The sequence below is a fragment of the Lasioglossum baleicum genome, unplaced genomic scaffold, assembly GCF_051020765.1.
Source record: "Lasioglossum baleicum unplaced genomic scaffold, iyLasBale1 scaffold0023, whole genome shotgun sequence".
Classification (NCBI taxonomy): domain Eukaryota; kingdom Metazoa; phylum Arthropoda; class Insecta; order Hymenoptera; family Halictidae; genus Lasioglossum; species Lasioglossum baleicum.
In genome coordinates, this window is record NW_027469083.1 from 2,595,356 (window position 1) to 2,613,526 (window position 18,171).

An 18,171-nucleotide genomic window follows, 5' to 3' on the forward strand; every position below is an offset into this window, starting at 1 on the left:
ACGTTTAGCGCGTTATGCATGAATTGTTGGCGAAAGAGGTATGGATTTCTCGTAATCGATAAAGACAGTCCTGTCAGTCGAGGTCGTTACAGACGCGGATTTAACGAGTTTGTCGTACTGTAACGGACACATTTGCTCGATAAGAGCCGTTGGAGTCACATCTCCGATATGTCATCGAAGAAGAGGAGCTCCGATATGTCGTCGAAGGAGAAGAAGAGGAGTTCCGATATGCCGTCGAAGGAGAAGAAGCTGCGAGCTTCGATCGCGAACGAAATAGCGAAGACCAGCGATACCATACGGAAAAAGTATTTAGCGTTGAAAGTTGGGAAAATGGCTACCCAGGAGAATTTGCAAGCAAATTTACAACCGATCGTCGAACCGTTGAAACAGTTAGTTAAAAATACAGCTACCGCCGAACCGAGCGACGACGACAACGTGTTCGACGACATTAAGGAGTCTCCATTGCGAAAAAAAAGAAGATTCTCGGATATTAAGGGAACGCCGTCGTCCATTATGAAAAAAAGAAGAAGAATAAAGAAGAAAAAGAATGACAAAGTCAGTTCGAGAAATATATATGTTGACGACGACGACGACGACGACGATGACGACGAGCCGATGATGGTACCGCGACAGGAGGAGGAGGATACCTTCCAATCACCGCGCACTCCATCTTTGGAATCTTCTATGCGTAATATTTTTGAAAATCCTGAAATTCATCACGAGGAAAATCAACAGCTATCCGAGAATTTCGGACCTTTGGCGCGCGAATATTTACAAAAATTTTTTACCGGCCCAACGAAAAATTCCGACAACGTGTACGGAGTATATCTGCAGGACGATAAGCTGATGCTGGGAAATTCAACGTTTGAGGTGGCCAACAACGATGATATCATCATTAGAGGGCTACGGTACAGAGGGACTCGCGGTCTTTACGAATTGATATTCAATAAAGTACCCGACGAGCAGGCGTGCACCGAGGATGATAAGAACGCGTACAAAAGAATTCTCGTTATTACACAAGCGCATCGACGCGGGAATCAGATAATGGGAAACAAAGGTTTCAAGTATAGAAAAATTATAAAACCGTTGTTTTCGTCGCCAAGTGGAAGGGGTATTCAGCTTCCAACTTTTATGCGCGTGACCGACCATCCAATCGATTACGTGCATTGGGACGATCCGAACGAACTCGTCGATCGTCTGAGATTGTTGACGGCTTCGAGGAACGCTGGCCATTCGGGGCATAACAACGAAATAATGTCGATAATCGAGGAACTTCGCGAGGCTGGTTTAATTATAAATTAAAGTTTACGAGTTGACGACATGTCAGTCGATAAAATTGTGGCATTGTTGCGGCTGGATAAAATGCGCGTTCGTTTGAATTGCTGCGAAACGAATCAAACGATATCCTCGGGAGGAGAAGACGACGGTGAAAACTGGAACCTGAGATTTCATCATCTGGAGACGAAACTGGACGAGATATATCAACAAATACTACGGATCGAAAAGCAGTTGTACGAGTTGGTGACGGTAGGAAAACCACAAGGTAGCAAGAGATAAGGTATTTCGCAGGAAACAGCATATCAGGCGGTCGAAGAAGTCTAAAAAAATGTATGTCAACAAATTTGGTACATCGTTTCGTGAAACGAACAAGCGAAAGTTGGATGTTCCTTTCTATTCGTTACAAAAATATGTACACGATAACGCAATATGTTTGAACAACGCTAATTTGTACGATGCGAATGGAGCTGGGATCGAGCGTGTGGCGTATCCCACCGCAAACGATCACGCGACGACCAAATCGTACGTCGATGACATTGTAAAACGCGGTGACGAATATGTTAAATCAAAGGTGGAAATATACGTGTTGGACAATGTGATGAGACTGGACAAAAAACTGAAAACATCCGAAGGAACGTTGAAGTCCGAGATCATGGAGAAACTGAACAAACAACTAAAAACGTTAAGGTCCGAAATCGTGGAGAAACTGAGCAAAGACCTGAAAACATCTAACGAAACGTTGAGGTCCCAGATCGTGCAGAAACTGGGCAAAGACCTGAAAACATCGGAAGAAACATTGAGGTCCGAGATCACGAAGAAACTGGACAAAGACCTGAAAACCTCTAACGAAACGTTTAGGTCAGAAATCACGAAGAAACTGGACAAAGCAGTGAGAGCTCGATTCCATATCTAGGTAGCGAGAACAAGTACTGTGTGGTAAGTCTAGATCAGAGGTTCCCCCTCCCAGGTCTCATTTCAAGATTTCTAAGAAAGTTCTAAAATATAACAATGGCATCTCCCCACCACCACCTCCCTAGAAGGAGCGAGAGAGAGAGAGTGAGAATCATGTCATTGCGTGGTGGCAATTCAAGAAGGAAACGTCGTACTCTCTCTCTCTCTCTATCTCATCACGATGAGCATTAACAAATCATCCTACGAACTTATAAGAAAAGTTATTCGGGACGTTACGTCGAATATCGGCAAGGAAGAACGGAATTTCGATTGCAAGGAAGCGAACAATCCCATCCCGTTCAATAGATTGTTGTTGGATCTTTTAAGCTCGATACGTAAACACGCTGTGATCATGACGGATAAAAAAGACGCGTACTTCGATGCGGAGTTTCTATCTATCCAAAATGTGAAAGCCCCCGCTAAGAAGACTGACGCGGCAACGAAAGGCTACGTGGATGATCTTGTCGCCAGCAGCAAAGCGATGGCTAGCAACAACGAATTTTTCGATGCGAAATCTCAACGTATTAAAAATTTGGGGACACCAACCGACGAGAACGATTCGGCAACGAAACTCTACGTCGATAAGACGATCGATTTGTTGAGAAAAGTGTTTGCAGACGAATTTAATAAGAGCGCCGAGGATATTCACGACACGCGAGACAAGATCGAGCACATCCATGAAATCGTAACGGACAACGAGCTCGCCGATAAATCGATGGTGGCGAAACTGAAAGACATTGAGGAATGCATGCAACAGAATCAAGAAAAGCTGTCGGAGTTTGAAACGATGATAGAGCATAATTATGGTGGAATTCTCCGTGAAAAATTTATCGAGCTCGAGGACAGGTTGATCGAAGTATTGAAGTACGAGCAGAGGGTGGATCATGAAAAATTGGACGCTGTTGCGAAATTTTCCGATAAACTCAGCGATAGACTTTCAGCCGTGGAACATAAAATCGACAACAAGTTGGAAAGAAGACTATTAAACTTGAAGAATACGCTGCTTGGTAAAATCAGTGATGTGAAGGACACGGTGAACGCGGACAAGTTGAGCCAGGGAAAGTTGATGCTTCTTGAAAACAATGTGGCGGATATGCAACAAAAATTCGCAACTGGCGGTTATGAAACCGGTCAGGAATTGGATAAGAGATTTGAAATGCATAGAGAGAGCATGCACAAGAGATTGGCCGAGCTGACGGGAGAGGGAAATATAACTGGGAAATTTGAAGATTTCAAGAAAAGTTTAAACGAGAAATTCGAAGAAATATATGTGCAAATGCGACGTATCGAGGAGCAGCAACAAGAAATGATACGCGCAGCTTTCGACGAGCTAGATAGTCGAGTGCATCGACGCTTCGAGGACTGGAAAGAATCGATTGAAAAGAGACTAATCGGCGATGAGTAAAGAAAAAGTGAAATTGGTAGAAGAGCTGCACGCCCCGGCGAGACGTTTCTTCCCGCGTAGACGGGTGATCGTGCGAGGATTCGATGATCTTTGGCAAGCTGATATCGTCGAAGTTCAGCAATATGCGCGAGATAATCGGGGACATCGATACATTCTTACGATAATCGATGTGTTTAGCAAATACGCGTGGGCGGTTCCTTTGAAGAGTAAAAATGCGAGCGATGTGTGTAAAGCTTTCGCGTCCGCGTTGAAGAAGGATGGCAGAGCTCCGAACAACTTGCAGACCGACATGGGCAAGGAATTCTACAACGCACAGTTCCAAGAATATCTGAGAAACCACAACATCCGTCATTACTCGACCTTCAGCGCTATGAAAGCTTCCGTCGTAGAACGTTTCAACCGCACGTTGAAGAACAGCATGTGGAAATATTTCTCGTTGAGCGGAAAATATCGTTGGATCGATGCGCTTCCCACGCTGATCGAGGACTACAATAATCGAAAACACCGTACCACCCGTATGCGCCCCGCGGATGTGAACCGTAAAAATGCTGAGCATCTTCTGTCCACCGTGTACAGCAACGTGAAGATTGCCGGTCCCGCCAAATTCAAGGTGGGCGATCGCGTGCGCGTCAGCAAATTCAAAACTCTGTTCGACAAAGGATACACGCCGAACTGGTCGACGGAAATATTTAAGATCATCACGGTGAAACGAACGAATCCTGTCACGTACCTCTTGATCGATTCAAAGGACAATCCTATCGCCGGCGGATTTTATGAACACGAGATACACGCGGCTAAATACCCCGACGTATATTTAATTGAAAAAATATTGCGCAGGAAAGGAAATAAAATATATGTAAAATGGTTAGGGTTGGACGCGTCGCATAATTCGTGGATATCTAAAACTGCTATAGTTTAAAACTTCAAATATGATTTCTACTTTTTTATAAAAGATCTTTTCATGTAATTTTTATTAATAAATAATGTGTAAAACGTATTCTTCAATTTTTTTCCCTGACCTGAAAGAGAGAGAGAGAGGAAATTCTTATACAATAATAAATTTTTTTTATTTTAACGTATTCTTCAGTAACACTCTTACATTTTTCAACATTCTTCTTCTTCAGTAACACTCTTATACATTTATTCTATTAAATGATATAAAACTGATTGAGGATATCAAATAAGGTGGAGTTAGCACTCAAAGATTGGTTCTCGAATCCGACCAACAATTCCTCAGTCTCTGGATATCAAATCAAGCGGCGCTCACGTGATTAAACTCCTGACAAAAACAGATAATCTATAGTGAGAGAGTGGTGTAAGGTAATGTTCCCGGAGAAGATTGTGTTCGATCAGTTTTACATGTGTGCCTAATCTTCAGTATACATATGCATTACAAATTTTTAAAATAATGTACTTCAGTAACACTCTTATTTTGAATAAAATAATGTAAAATCAAAACATCACGTCCAGGATAACAGTCTCTCTCTCTCTCTATCTTACCATACATCATCTGTTTCATGACTCAAGTTTAATCACGTGATCACAACGTTAATTGATATGCACAGAGCGGGATATTGAAAGGATTGAAAATAAGATTCGAGAACTGACCTGTTCATGACAGAATTTTAATTATGTGATCACTGCATGGAATTGCTCTTAAGACTCGAGAACTGACCTCTAGATAGCAGAATTTTAATTATGTGATCAGAGAATTGTTTTGATGACAAAATAATGCAGTCATAACATAATTAAAATTCTACCATGAACAGGTCAGATCTCGAATCTTAAGAGCAATTTCATGCAGTGATCACAGAATTAAAATTCTGTCATCTAGAGGTCAGTTCTCGAATCTTAAGAGCAATTCCTTCAAAAATCCTAGTCTGTGCATATCAAGTAAGGTGGTGATCACGTGATTAAACTCAGACCAGTAACAGATGATGCAAAAGTATGATAAAGAACGAGACTGTTAACCTGGACGACATGATGTTGAATCAGTTTTACATTTTTCATTTTTTAAAAAAAATCTCGCGAAATTAACATCGCTTAGACGCTTCTAGCGCTATAACCTCGGCGCCCAAAGTCACCAGTTCACAATCTATTAGCGAGTTTTGATCGAAAGACCGGCTCTCGACAATTGTTTTGATAAAATTTTTTACTCTAACATTTTTTGAAATAACAACGAAATCGGCAAATTTTGCAGCAACGTCCGGAACGTTGTCTACTAATCCTATATACATACTATCTATACAAAATTCTAAATTGTATATGTTACACATAGTTTTCTCAGTAATATATATATTTATGGTTGAGTTCGCTATTTTAATTAGCTCCCGTCCATTCAGATTAACCATTTCCAAGGTCAAATTATCACCAAGTTTTATGCGCTCCATATTGCTTTGAATAATCGGTTTCGCGCGCAGCAACTCTCTCCATGTTTTAATTGAAAATAGAAGTTCATTTCCACGGCTATCACCGATAGCCAGCTCCGCATAAATGTCCTCTCCGATCCGTATGCCAAGTTCCAAATATTTGAAATAATTCCCAGCTATGGAATATCTTCTACACAAAATCCGTACGGAACGTGATTGGGAACTAGTTGACAAATCGATCGGTTCTGGTTGAGAATATCTACAGCAGATTAATTTTTCAGACATCTTTCTAAATTTCTTTCACATTTTTTTTTTTATATATCTTTTTTCTACTTACATATCATCTTGGCTTTTCACAGACTCGTCAATTTTTTGACAGTTGTCGAGCTGACGACGGTTGAACATCGTTCAAACCCACACTTTTCACCGTCTCACTCTCTCACGATGTTAACGTTTTCGTGGCGGTTGCTCGAGTATTCGGCCTGACGCTCGGATTGCATTGTTTTATAGAACCATTAATCTACATACCACTTCCTTGCTACAGATAGCGGTCAACAAAGTTTTTTTCAATCTCCATCCCAACACTTCCTTTTATGGCAATGAAACGATATTGTAATGTCCCCAAGGAAGTGTAGTGACCAAATTATCACAGATATACCGTTTATCGTCGTACGGACTTAACGCTAATTTCATTTCAGCTATGGAATACACTCGATGCTGTACCGACATTATACGTTTATTGTTAATGCTCTTTTCCGTATGATTATGAAGACACTCGACATAGTCTTCAAAACTTATATCTCTGGCTGTGGCGTTTGTCCTAATGCCTTTGATTTTTTTCGTTTCGCGGCAGGTATCATCGTCGTCGCGCACGCGAGTAGCATACATTTTCGCGCGAAGCCCCACGAACTCAGTCATAATTTTGCCCCCGTTCTCATCCTTCATTAATCCCAGCATCTTTTTGTTCGCGATCGGAACGCCGTACGCGTTGTTCTCGACATAATTACTTGTATCGTATCGATGGATATCACGTTTCATCGTCTCATACACATCGTCGCAAGCGATCTCGTATATCAGACTGTCCGTGTCCGTGTACAAAATCTTGCAATTTTGTTGGAAATTGGGATACATGTACTCGTAATGAAAGCTGTACAAATGAGTTTTTGATATATCCAATACGGACATGCCTATGTAGATGGGTTTGTGGAATTTGAGTAACAGCTTGTTTAGCTGTATCGCGACGAAATCCTCCGAAAACACGGTACAACTGTGAAAATTTGGTCTGGCTATCAATTGCTCGACACCGTATCGACCGTCCCATCGGGAAAGCAATTTCACGTTCACGTGATTTCGAACGTTCTCCATTGTTTTTCCAAACACAGCGTTGTTCATTAATTTAAACAAATTTTTAGAAAAATCGTTAGTCGCCTCGGCGCGTAATTTCGTGTTAAAAATCGATATAGCCGTGCAACCATCGCGATTGTTGAAACTCTAGAATTCGATAAATTTTCTTCAATTTTAGGTTATGCTTTAAACTTTGCTGTAAATACCGATAGTGCAGAACGTATCGCTCCTTATCGCGAAGCGTTGCCATCAACTTTCTCTGCCGGCTCGAGTCGGTCGCCGTGTCGTGACTCGGACAGAACGGTAGATCCGCGTGAGCATCGTGAATTTCACTAGGATACTCTAAATCAACCTCCAAAATGTATCCTACAGGGCTGTCGATTGGAACGGATTCAACGTTGAAATTCTCTATGTCCTCCACCCATCGAAAGTCTCTGTACGGTAGAGGTTGCGACATAGCCCAACCGTATAAATTGTTAACGTCGAAATACATTAGATAGGTTGACGGTTTGCTGGAGTCATATTTTGGTAAATACTTGTTGTTTGCACACGCATATCTCTGAGAACATTGGCTCAATCCGCCGCGTATTCCTCGCTCCACGAATAAAAGCATGTCCACGTCCGTGAACAACTCCAATTCGATCTTAGTCATTTTCAGCATCACGTCCCACGCGAAAGGGGGAAGCGTGTAATAATGCGCCGGATCGAGTTTATAGTTCTCGAGACAGTCGTCGCGGAAATTTTCGAAAACATCAGCCAATAACAACACATCCAATTTCAAATACAAATCGCTGTACTGTCCCAACGTTTTTATAGCGAAACGCGACCAAACCGTGCTCGCGTGAACGTAATCGGCGTCCGATATCCCCCTGTCGCAAAGCTGATTGTAAAATGCCTCGCGCGACGGCAAACACGTGTCGTTTAATTTGTCGTACGACGCCAGATAGTCGTACGGAAAGACGCCTTTTCTAGTCAAGAGATTGAAATCGTCGACGTTGAGATGATCAAATTGATTTCGTACAACGCGTAATTTGTTTTTGCCCAGATACGATGATAACTTGTCCAAACTCGAATTCAAGAACTTGAAGGAATCGATAAATCGAAACTTCAACAACTTTGCATAATTTCTCTTTTCATCTTTATTCGCAACAACTTTCGTGAACGAGATGTACCGCTCTTTTGTCAACGGCAACACAGCTATCTTACCCTCGAACGTGTTTGCTAATTCTTTAATAATGAAATGCGCATCGTAGCCGGACAAATTGTGAAAGACCACCGGTATCACGTACGAAGATTGATAACCTAAATTACACGCGATATGCGCCGGACCGCGATACGCTCCCGTAAAATGACAATGATCGTGTACTTTTGTGTCGGAACTGCTGAACGGCTGCTCGCACACATGACAATGCGTAGCCGTCTGAAAATTTAACTCCTGTCTTTCAGTTAGTTCGTCCATAGGTACCGTTTTGTCGAATATCGGCTGTAATTTATTGCTTATATCATGCAACTTTGCAGCGAACCACGCGGCACATCCCTCTTCCTTGCGACAAGCTCGATACTCGCACAAAGAAGAGTCGTAGCGGCAATGCATGTAATAACCTATGCTGAACGCGTGGTGATGCTGATACAGCGAGCGTGCTCCACGACCTTGTCCTTCCTGCTTCTCCAACAGACATTCCCAATCGGCGTAGATAACGAACGGCGCCTGTTCTTTGTGCACATAGTTCTTAAACTGCAACCACTTATCTTCTTCCGATACTGGAAGTGACAGAGCGCAATCGTTCATCCGTTCACAATCGATCGTATGAACGTTTAATTTCTCCAGCGTGTAGAAATATTGTAAACATCTGAAAGAAAAAAAACATTTCTCTCTCTTTGCTTTCAAGAATTAAAAAAACAATCTTACCGATCGCAAATATACTTCATACACTTATGCTTGCTAAGCTGCGACGAAACCAATCGTGGCAAATTTCGTATACACACGTAATGACCGCGCGTTTTCGCCTCATTCTGTAGAAACAACAAGTTGACGTGCCTCATCCGTTTCTTCTCGGTCAGATGAAGCGTTACACACCTCTTGTCCACCCATTCGAACACATTCACGGAAATGTCGTTCTCTCTTTCGAATTTCCGAATGTCTTTGAACGGCATCGGTAGTGTATAACCTTCGGTTCGAAGCACCGTCTGGTAGCGAGGATACGATGATAAACGTGATGTATTTTTTTCTACCGGATAGAGACCCGCCACTATCGCCCAAAAAAAGCATGCTTCATCGTTGCTGATCACGTTCACGATCGCTCTCTTCAACTGTATATTTCGAGGCACGATAACGCAGCAACCGGCCTGTAATGGCTGGTATTTGTTGCAGCTCACTATCAGATGCAGTATCTTCGATAACGCCCACCCGCTGTCTCGTTCTTGAAACTCTTCCATCGATGCTAAAATCGGCGGCACAACGTCCTTCAGGTACCATCGGCGTAGATTACTGGTTCGAAACAGCACAACGTTTCGCGTACCGAAACTTTTCACCGAAACCTCGTCGCGCAGCACAAATTCCGCCTCCAACCTAACGTTCACTTTCAACGACGAATGAGCGTTCAAAAATTCCGTGACACGTCCCGTAATCATCCGTTTCGCGTGTTGTAAAAATTTGCGCGGATCGATATGTTCGATGTTAATAACGATACCGGTCGATATGCGATTGCTAAACGCCGACTCGACAGTCTCCCAACGAAGCGTCGAGGCTCTCGCACCAACACCACGTAAACCTCCACCGACCCGTGAAATATTATAGCTCAACGAAACGTTCAAACTTTTCATGCGACACATGATCGATGCTAAACTAAATCTCGCGCCCATCGTCAATTCATCCTTCATACATGTTAGATAATTGATACAGCACTGTAGAGACTCGATGTATGAGCGAGACCATTCGCGATACTCATCGACAGTTCTAACCATCATCGACATGCGTGTCAAACACCTTAACATTTTTTTCAACGTTTGAATCATCTTGTTGCACAAAATATTTTTTCAACTTCAATTTAATGTCATCCGTTAAATTTCCTGTTCTCAAAAACGTAATTACACTTCGCATCCAACGATGCGGCGTTCGCCCGTCTCGATGATATCCAGTATCGTTGCTGGCGAATCGATCGCGGGCCATCGCGCCACGACTTGACTAAATCTTTTCGTATAAAAGAAACATACGCGACTCGTTGCATCGTTTCGCATTAAACGTACTATCAACGTTTTCTGCTCAATGGGAAAACTATCGTCCAAATACAAATTTATAACGCGAACCCAAGCCAAACTTTTTAACGTTGGGACAGGCATCTCTCTCTTTTAAAAAAAAAAAAAAAAAAAAAAAGGTTGAATCAAATACGTAAATGAAGTATACGTCTTTTCAACGGTAAAAATGGCGGAATCAAATCCGATAAACCGTATTCTCGACGGTGACATTCCCCCACACGAACATAATCGGTTCTACGGTATCGAAGCACCACAATATTCAAATGTCTCACCAACTGTCCTTCAGGTTTTAAAAACACAAACACGTTTAAAATATCAATACGCCCCTTCTGCACTTCGTTCAACAAGTCCAACGGACTAAACATGGAAACCGCCACGTACGGGACAATGACCGATCTTTCACGAAAAACACAGTAAATCTTGCACGAAAGAACGCGAAAATATTGTTCAAGAATATTCTGATGCAAAACGGTATGAATGCCGAATTCAAATAACTTCATCGCAGCGAACGCCTGCAACGATGGCACGTTAGCGAACCGCATCATTCTTTACACATCCCATTATTTCACGCAATATTTAAACAGCTTGAAATACAAAGGATGTGGTCCTACAGATAACCCGATCGCGCAGAATGTAAATCCCCACTGAAAAAATACGGAAACGTGATAGATAAGGAAATCGTTCCACATAATATTACAACTTAAAAAATCTTTAAAAATACGTGTGGTCTTACAGATAACAATGCCTTGCAAGACAGGATGCGAAACGTGTTCGGACATGATCCCCACCCAAAAGATAATGATAACCACGCATGAAATAACAAGGTCGATGACACGCTATTTCATGGAAAAATTTAATGAAGAATACTAACGTGTTCCCCCCTCCCCCACCCAAAAGATTGACCTACATAATATTTACAGAATAATAAAACGCGGAAAAAATTTAATGAAGAATACTAATGTGTTCCCCACCCAAAAGATTGACCTACATAATATTTACAGAATAATAAAACGCGGAAAAAGATAGAATAATAAAACGCGGAAAAAGATAAGGAAACAAAGACGGCACCGGAAATGATAACGATAAGGAAAACCGCAAGGCGCGTCGGAAATCAAGGAAAACCGCAAGAAATCAAGATGGCGCCAGAGCCGAACGCTATTTCACGACAACGGAAATTCACTTCCTGAGTTAGAATCCCCATAGATATAGAAATACCTCTTCTACAATCATATGCTCCTAAGAGAAATAAAAGTCTCTCTCTCTTTCCCGTAAAGACATGATATAATCCTCACCGAACATGATAAGGAAATTGCTTCACATAATATTGCAACTAATTAGGTCCGGAAAAGATAAGGAAAACCACAAGGACGATGACCCCATCAATCGATCCTTGCAAGACACAATGTGTTCCCCCACCCAAAAGATTGACCTACATAATATTTACAGAATAATAAAACGCGGAAAAAGATAAGGAAACAAAGACGGCACCGGAAATGATAACGATAAGGAAAACCGCAAGGCGCGTCGGAAATCATAAGGAAATGATAATGATAAGGAAAACCGCAAGAAATCAAGATGGCGCCACGCGTCAGAGCCGAACGCTATTTCACGACAACGGAAATTCACTTCCTGAGTTAGAATCCCCATAGGTACACTACTGACATCTGTAAGGAAAAAATAAAATCCAGGTCAGGTTAATTTTTATTAAAATTGATTATAAAAAAAGGTACCACAATTACGAATATAAAATTTCGCGCGCGCCAAAGCACTGTGTTTACGGAACCTTTAAATGGACACAAAATAAATGACCCCCGCCGATTATGAATACGAAATTTCGAAAAAAAAATTTTCTGTAAATGTTACGCGTTACACTTGTGTTATATGAATACGAAATATTGCAAAAAATCGATTGTCACGATAAAATTTTGGTAACAAAGGCGATCTAGATTGGGCGCCGAAAAAAGAAGGTTCGAGAAGAAGTATCAAAAGCTCTCATGATTTATTTAAACATATTTCAACGAATTGCAGCAATGTAGTACGTCATTTGTAATGAAAGATTATTTGATGTTATAGGATCGGATTTTTCCAAGATCCCTGTTTCTGATCACAGACACTCTGTTAAACTGAAGCACTTCAATTTAACATGCACTATTTCATATATTGGATGATTGCAAAAGCTCATACTCAATTTACCTCGTGAGCTTGTCTGAAACTAAACGTGCAACTTCTACGGAAAAGGAAATCACAAGTTGTAAAATGTTCGGAGACAATTATAGAAAACAGAGTTACAGACTATATAATTGATTAATAAAACTGTTATTTATCCCAAATAGGGTACGAACTTTTGCAAACACATTACTAATACATTACGTTTAGTAATACATTATTGGCTAACGATTGAAGGCTGTTAAAGGATCTGGTAAAGAATCATTGGTCATGGACTTTAGAAAATGACGAAAAGATATTATATCTTAAATATAAACATATTATTAATATATTCAACGAAAAATATCCTGCATCGCTTATGGGAAGCAGTAGTTAGATTTTTAAAAAAATACTGTCCACACTTGGACATCAGTCAATTATACATATAGGGGAAAATAATAAAAAGATTTTCTTGTGGTCAAACAATGGATTATATGTACTTACTTAGACTACATTATCCTAACAACTAGTCAATTCACTCATAAGAGCACGTCAAGATAAAATTGACTAACATCTTACATTCTAATACATCTACTACGCCTCGAAGTTATTGAACCCACGCTCGCCACACTCTGCACTGGATTTCGAGGAATTTTTCGAACCACTCCAGTTTTGGTTCTGACGAAAGGAACAACTCTTCTCACCTGTGCAGGAATTATTAGATCCCTCTGTACAATCGTTCTCGGCTCATCCACAGCTTCCCCTCGAAAACGTTCATTCATTATGCGCATTGCACGTTGCTTATGATGCCTAGCGGTTTGCCTTAGGATCTTGTCCGCCCTACATACATTTAACCATTTCCGTGACACTTGAGCAGCGCAAAGCAGAGACTTAGGCTCCAACTTGCGTAGAATCAGCTGGGATATCTCCGGCGGGAGTTCAGAAATGAAATCCAACTTGGCAGGTTCCAGTAGTCCTAGCGCACGGAGGAAAGACCTGAAGAACTCCATGTTGCCGCTGCAGCGTCAGGATCTCGAATGATCTACTGTTCCAAATTTTGGGTTTATATACCCTTGGTTACGGTTGATCGCCTGTTCCGGTTCGGTGACCCGACCAATCAGGATCGAGCTCGGATGAATTTATGTTTGTCATTGTTATGTTAACTTGCTGTTGAGTGCACGCATCTGGACATAAATCGTTGAATTTGTTTGCCGTATATCAAACTCTAGGGAAATGTTTCTGTTTGGAATACCTTATGAAAATGTTTCATTTTGGAATACGCTATGAAATATGTAGATAACATAAATTTACATCTTAAGATGTTTTCTTTCAATGACATAGGGAGTGGTATAGGTATGATGTTTAACCCACCGTCGGACGGAGCGGTTCTAGGAGATACATCAATCACTATTTTGTGCAGTGTGATACATCCTTAAGCGGCGCGAACCCCTGGCCACTAGTAGCTTAATGTAAATGCTGTAATGCTGATTAGTTTTACATATCAGAGACACATTGTATTAACCCTCATACGCTCCTCAAGAATATTTTCCTCAATCCGCGAGTGGTTCGTAAGTCGGTCCGGATTGAGATCAGCTTGAGCCCAACGCTAGATTTCTAAAAACCGCGCGGAAATTGCGTAACAGCAACGGAGGAAATTAAGGGGCCGCCACACCGCTTAGGGAAACTAAATTCCTCAATTTCGAACAAATTTCGGATCTTATGGTTAGGACAGAGACGGAACGAAGCTAGCAGCCACTAGTGCGATAAAGATGGTACATTAGATAGAAGTCCAGACTTTGTAAACTCAAACGTCGAAAAAAACTTCTTTTTTATATTGATGTTCCCTGACACCCCCCCCCCCGCGGAGAGGGGAAATTAGTTTAGATTGCCCCGAGGCCGACAAAATCCCCCGACCCGCTAGGTCATACCGGGAGTTTAGAGGGAATCAGAGTCAATCTCAGTCCTGAACTAAAAAGAGAGGAAATTCTGGTGGAGGACAGGCGCAAAGTTTAGTATTTTGTTCCTACCACCCCCGAGTAGGGTGTCATTTGAAAGAGCTCGGGAAGAGGTATTGAGCCTCATAGGCTAAGAGCGCCTCCGAGGTCATCCGAAGGGCGTATAGCGTTTCTCGTAAATTAGAAAAGTTCTGTATGTATTTGGAGTCGCGAGGGCATTAGGATCTCGATCCCGAGGTCAGAGTGGAGGTGCCTTTGACTTTGAAAATTCTGACAAAGCCAAAGGTCTTGGAAATCTTTTTCAGATTTTCAAGGTCAAGGTCAAGGTCAAAGGTGCAGGCGGGATCAGGAACCTCCCCCGAAGGTCGCCATATAAATTTGCGGTGTAGAGCGACAAAAAGTAGTGAAAAATGGCATAGAATAGGTTAATTTAGGAATTAAGGATTTAGGTTTTAGGCTGCGTGCGGATAGGAATAGTGTTAAACGGTTAGATTTAAGAGTGCGGTTTCAATGTTTCATATAGTTTGGATTGACATCTGTAAGGAAAAAATAAAATCCAGGTCAGGTTAATTTTTATTAAAATTGATTATAAAAAAAGGTACCACAATTACGAATATAAAATTTCGCGCGCGCCAAAGAACTGTGTTTACGGAACCTTTAAATGGACACAAAATAAATGACCCCCGCCGATTATGAATACGTATTTCGAAAAAAAAATTTTTCTGTAAATGTTACGCGTTACACTTGTGTTATATGATTACGAAATATTGCAAAAAATCGATTGTCACGATAAAATTTTGGTAACAAAGGCGATCTAGATTGGGCGCCGAAAAAAGAAGGTTCGAGAAGAAGTATCAAAAGCTCTCATGATTTATTTAAACATATTTCAACGAATTGCAGCAATGTAGTACGTCATTTGTAATGAAAGATTATTTGATGTTATAGGATCGGATTTTTCCAAGATCCCTGTTTCTGATCACAGACACTCTGTTAAACTGAAGCACTTCAATTTAACATGCACTATTTCATATATTGGATGATTGCAAAAGCTCATACTCAATTTACCTCGTGAACTTGTCTGAAACTAAACGTGCAACTTCTACGGAAAAGGAAATCACAGGTTGTAAAATGTTCGGAGACAATTATAGAAAACAGAGTTACAGACTATATAATTGATTAATAAAACTGTTATTTATCCCAAATAGGGTACGAACTTTTGCAAACACATTACTAATACATTACGTTTAGTAATACATTATTGGCTAACGATTGAAGGCTGTTAAAGGATCTGGTAAAGAATCATTGGTCATGGACTTTAGAAAATGACGAAAAGATATTATATCTTAAATATAAACATATTATTAATATATTCAACGAAAAATATCCTGCATCGCTTATGGGAAGCAGTAGTTAGATTTTTTAAAAAATACTGTCCACACTTGGACATCAGTCAATTATACATATAAGGGAAAATTATAAAAAGATTTTCTTGTGGTCAAACAATGGATTATATGTACTTACTTAGACTACATTATCCTAACAACTAGTCAATTCACTCATAAGAGCACGTCAAGATAAAATTGACTAACATCTTACATTCTAATACATCTACTACGCCTCGAAGTTATTGAACCCACGCTCGCCACACTCTGCACTGGATTTCGAGGAATTTTTCGAACCACTCCAGTTTTGGTTCTGACGAAAGGAACAACTCTTCTCACCTGTGCAGGAATTATTAGATCCCTCTGTACAATCGTTCTCGGCTCATCCACAGCTTCCCCTCGAAAACGTTCATTCATTATCCGCATTGCACGTTGCTTATGATGCCTAGCGGTTTGCCTTAGGATCTTGTCCGCCCTACATACATTTAACCATTTCCGTGACACTTGAGCAGCGCAAAGCATAGACTTAGGCTCCAACTTGCGTAGAATCAGCTGGGATATCTCCGGCGGGAGTTCAGAAATGAAATCCAACTTGGCAGGTTCCAGTAGTCCTAGCGCACGGAGGAAAGACCTGAAGAACTCCATGTTGCCGCTGCAGCGTCAGGATCTCTAATGATCTACTGTTCCAAATTTTGGGTTTATATACCCTTGGTTACGGTTGATCGCCTGTTCCGGTTCGGTGACCCGACCAATCAGGATCGAGCTCGGATGAATTTATGTTTGTCATTGTTATGTTAACTTGCTGTTGAGTGCACGCATCTGGACATAAATCGTTGAATTTGTTTGCCGTATATCAAACTCTAGGGAAATGTTTCTGTTTGGAATACCTTATGAAAATGTTTCATTTTGGAATACGCTATGAAATATGTAGATAACATAAATTTACATCTTAAGATGTTTTCTTTCAATGACATAGGGAGTGGTATAGGTATGATGTTTAACCCACCGTCGGACGGAGCGGTTCTAGGAGATACATCAATCACTATTTTGTGCAGTGTGATACATCCTTAAGCGGCGCGAACCCCTGGCCACTAGTAGCTTAATGTAAATGCTGTAATGCTGATTAGTTTTATATATCAGAGACACATTGTATTAACCCTCATACGCTCCTCAAGAATATTTTCCTCAATCCGCGAGTGGTTCGTAAGTCGGTCCGGATTGAGATCAGCTTGAGCCCAACGCTAGATTTCTAAAAACCGCGCGGAAATTGCGTAACAGCAACGGAGGAAATTAAGGGGCCGCCACACCGCTTAGGGAAACTAAATTCCTCAATTTCGAACAAATTTCGGATCTTATGGTTAGGACAGAGACGGAACGAAGCTAGCAGCCACTAGTGCGATAAAGATGGTACATTAGATAGAAGTCCAGACTTTGTAAACTCAAACGTCGAAAAAAACTTCTTTTTTATATTGATGTTCCCTGACACCCCCCCCCCGCGGAGAGGGGAAATTAGTTTAGATTGCCCCGAGGCCGACAAAATCCCCCGACCCGCTAGGTCATACCGGGAGTTTAGAGGGAATCAGAGTCAATCTCAGTCCTGAACTAAAAAGAGAGGAAATTCTGGTGGAGGACAGGCGCAAAGTTTAGTATTTTGTTCCTACCACCCCCGAGTAGGGTGTCATTTGAAAGAGCTCGGGAAGAGGTATTGAGCCTCATAGGCTAGGAGCGCCTCCGAGGTCATCCGAAGGGCGTATAGCGTTTCTCGTAAATTAGAAAAGTTCTGTATGTATTTGGAGTCGCGAGGGCATTAGGATCTCGATCCCGAGGTCAGAGTGGAGGTGCCTTTGACTTTGAAAATTCTGACAAAGCCAAAGGTCTTGGAAATCTTTTTCAGATTTTCAAGGTCAAGGTCAAGGTCAAAGGTGCAGGCGGGATCAGGAACCTCCCCCGAAGGTCGCCATATAAATTTGCGGTGTAGAGCGACAAAAAGTAGTGAAAAATGGCATAGAATAGGTTAATTTAGCAATTAAGGATTTAGGTTTTAGGCTGCGTGCGGATAGGAATAGTGTTAAACGGTTAGATTTAAG

General features: G+C 41.3%; 1 protein-coding gene across 1 annotated transcript; it reads right to left on the reverse strand.

The window, feature by feature from the left end:
* Nucleotides 1-6,594: 6,594 nt before the first annotated feature.
* LOC143219328 (uncharacterized) lies at nt 6,595-7,381 on the reverse strand. The gene has a single exon (XM_076445332.1). The coding sequence runs from the start codon at nt 7,366-7,368 to the stop codon at nt 6,595-6,597; it is 774 nt and encodes a 257-aa protein (XP_076301447.1). The 5' UTR covers nt 7,369-7,381.
* Between the last annotated feature and the right edge of the window lie 10,790 nt (nt 7,382-18,171).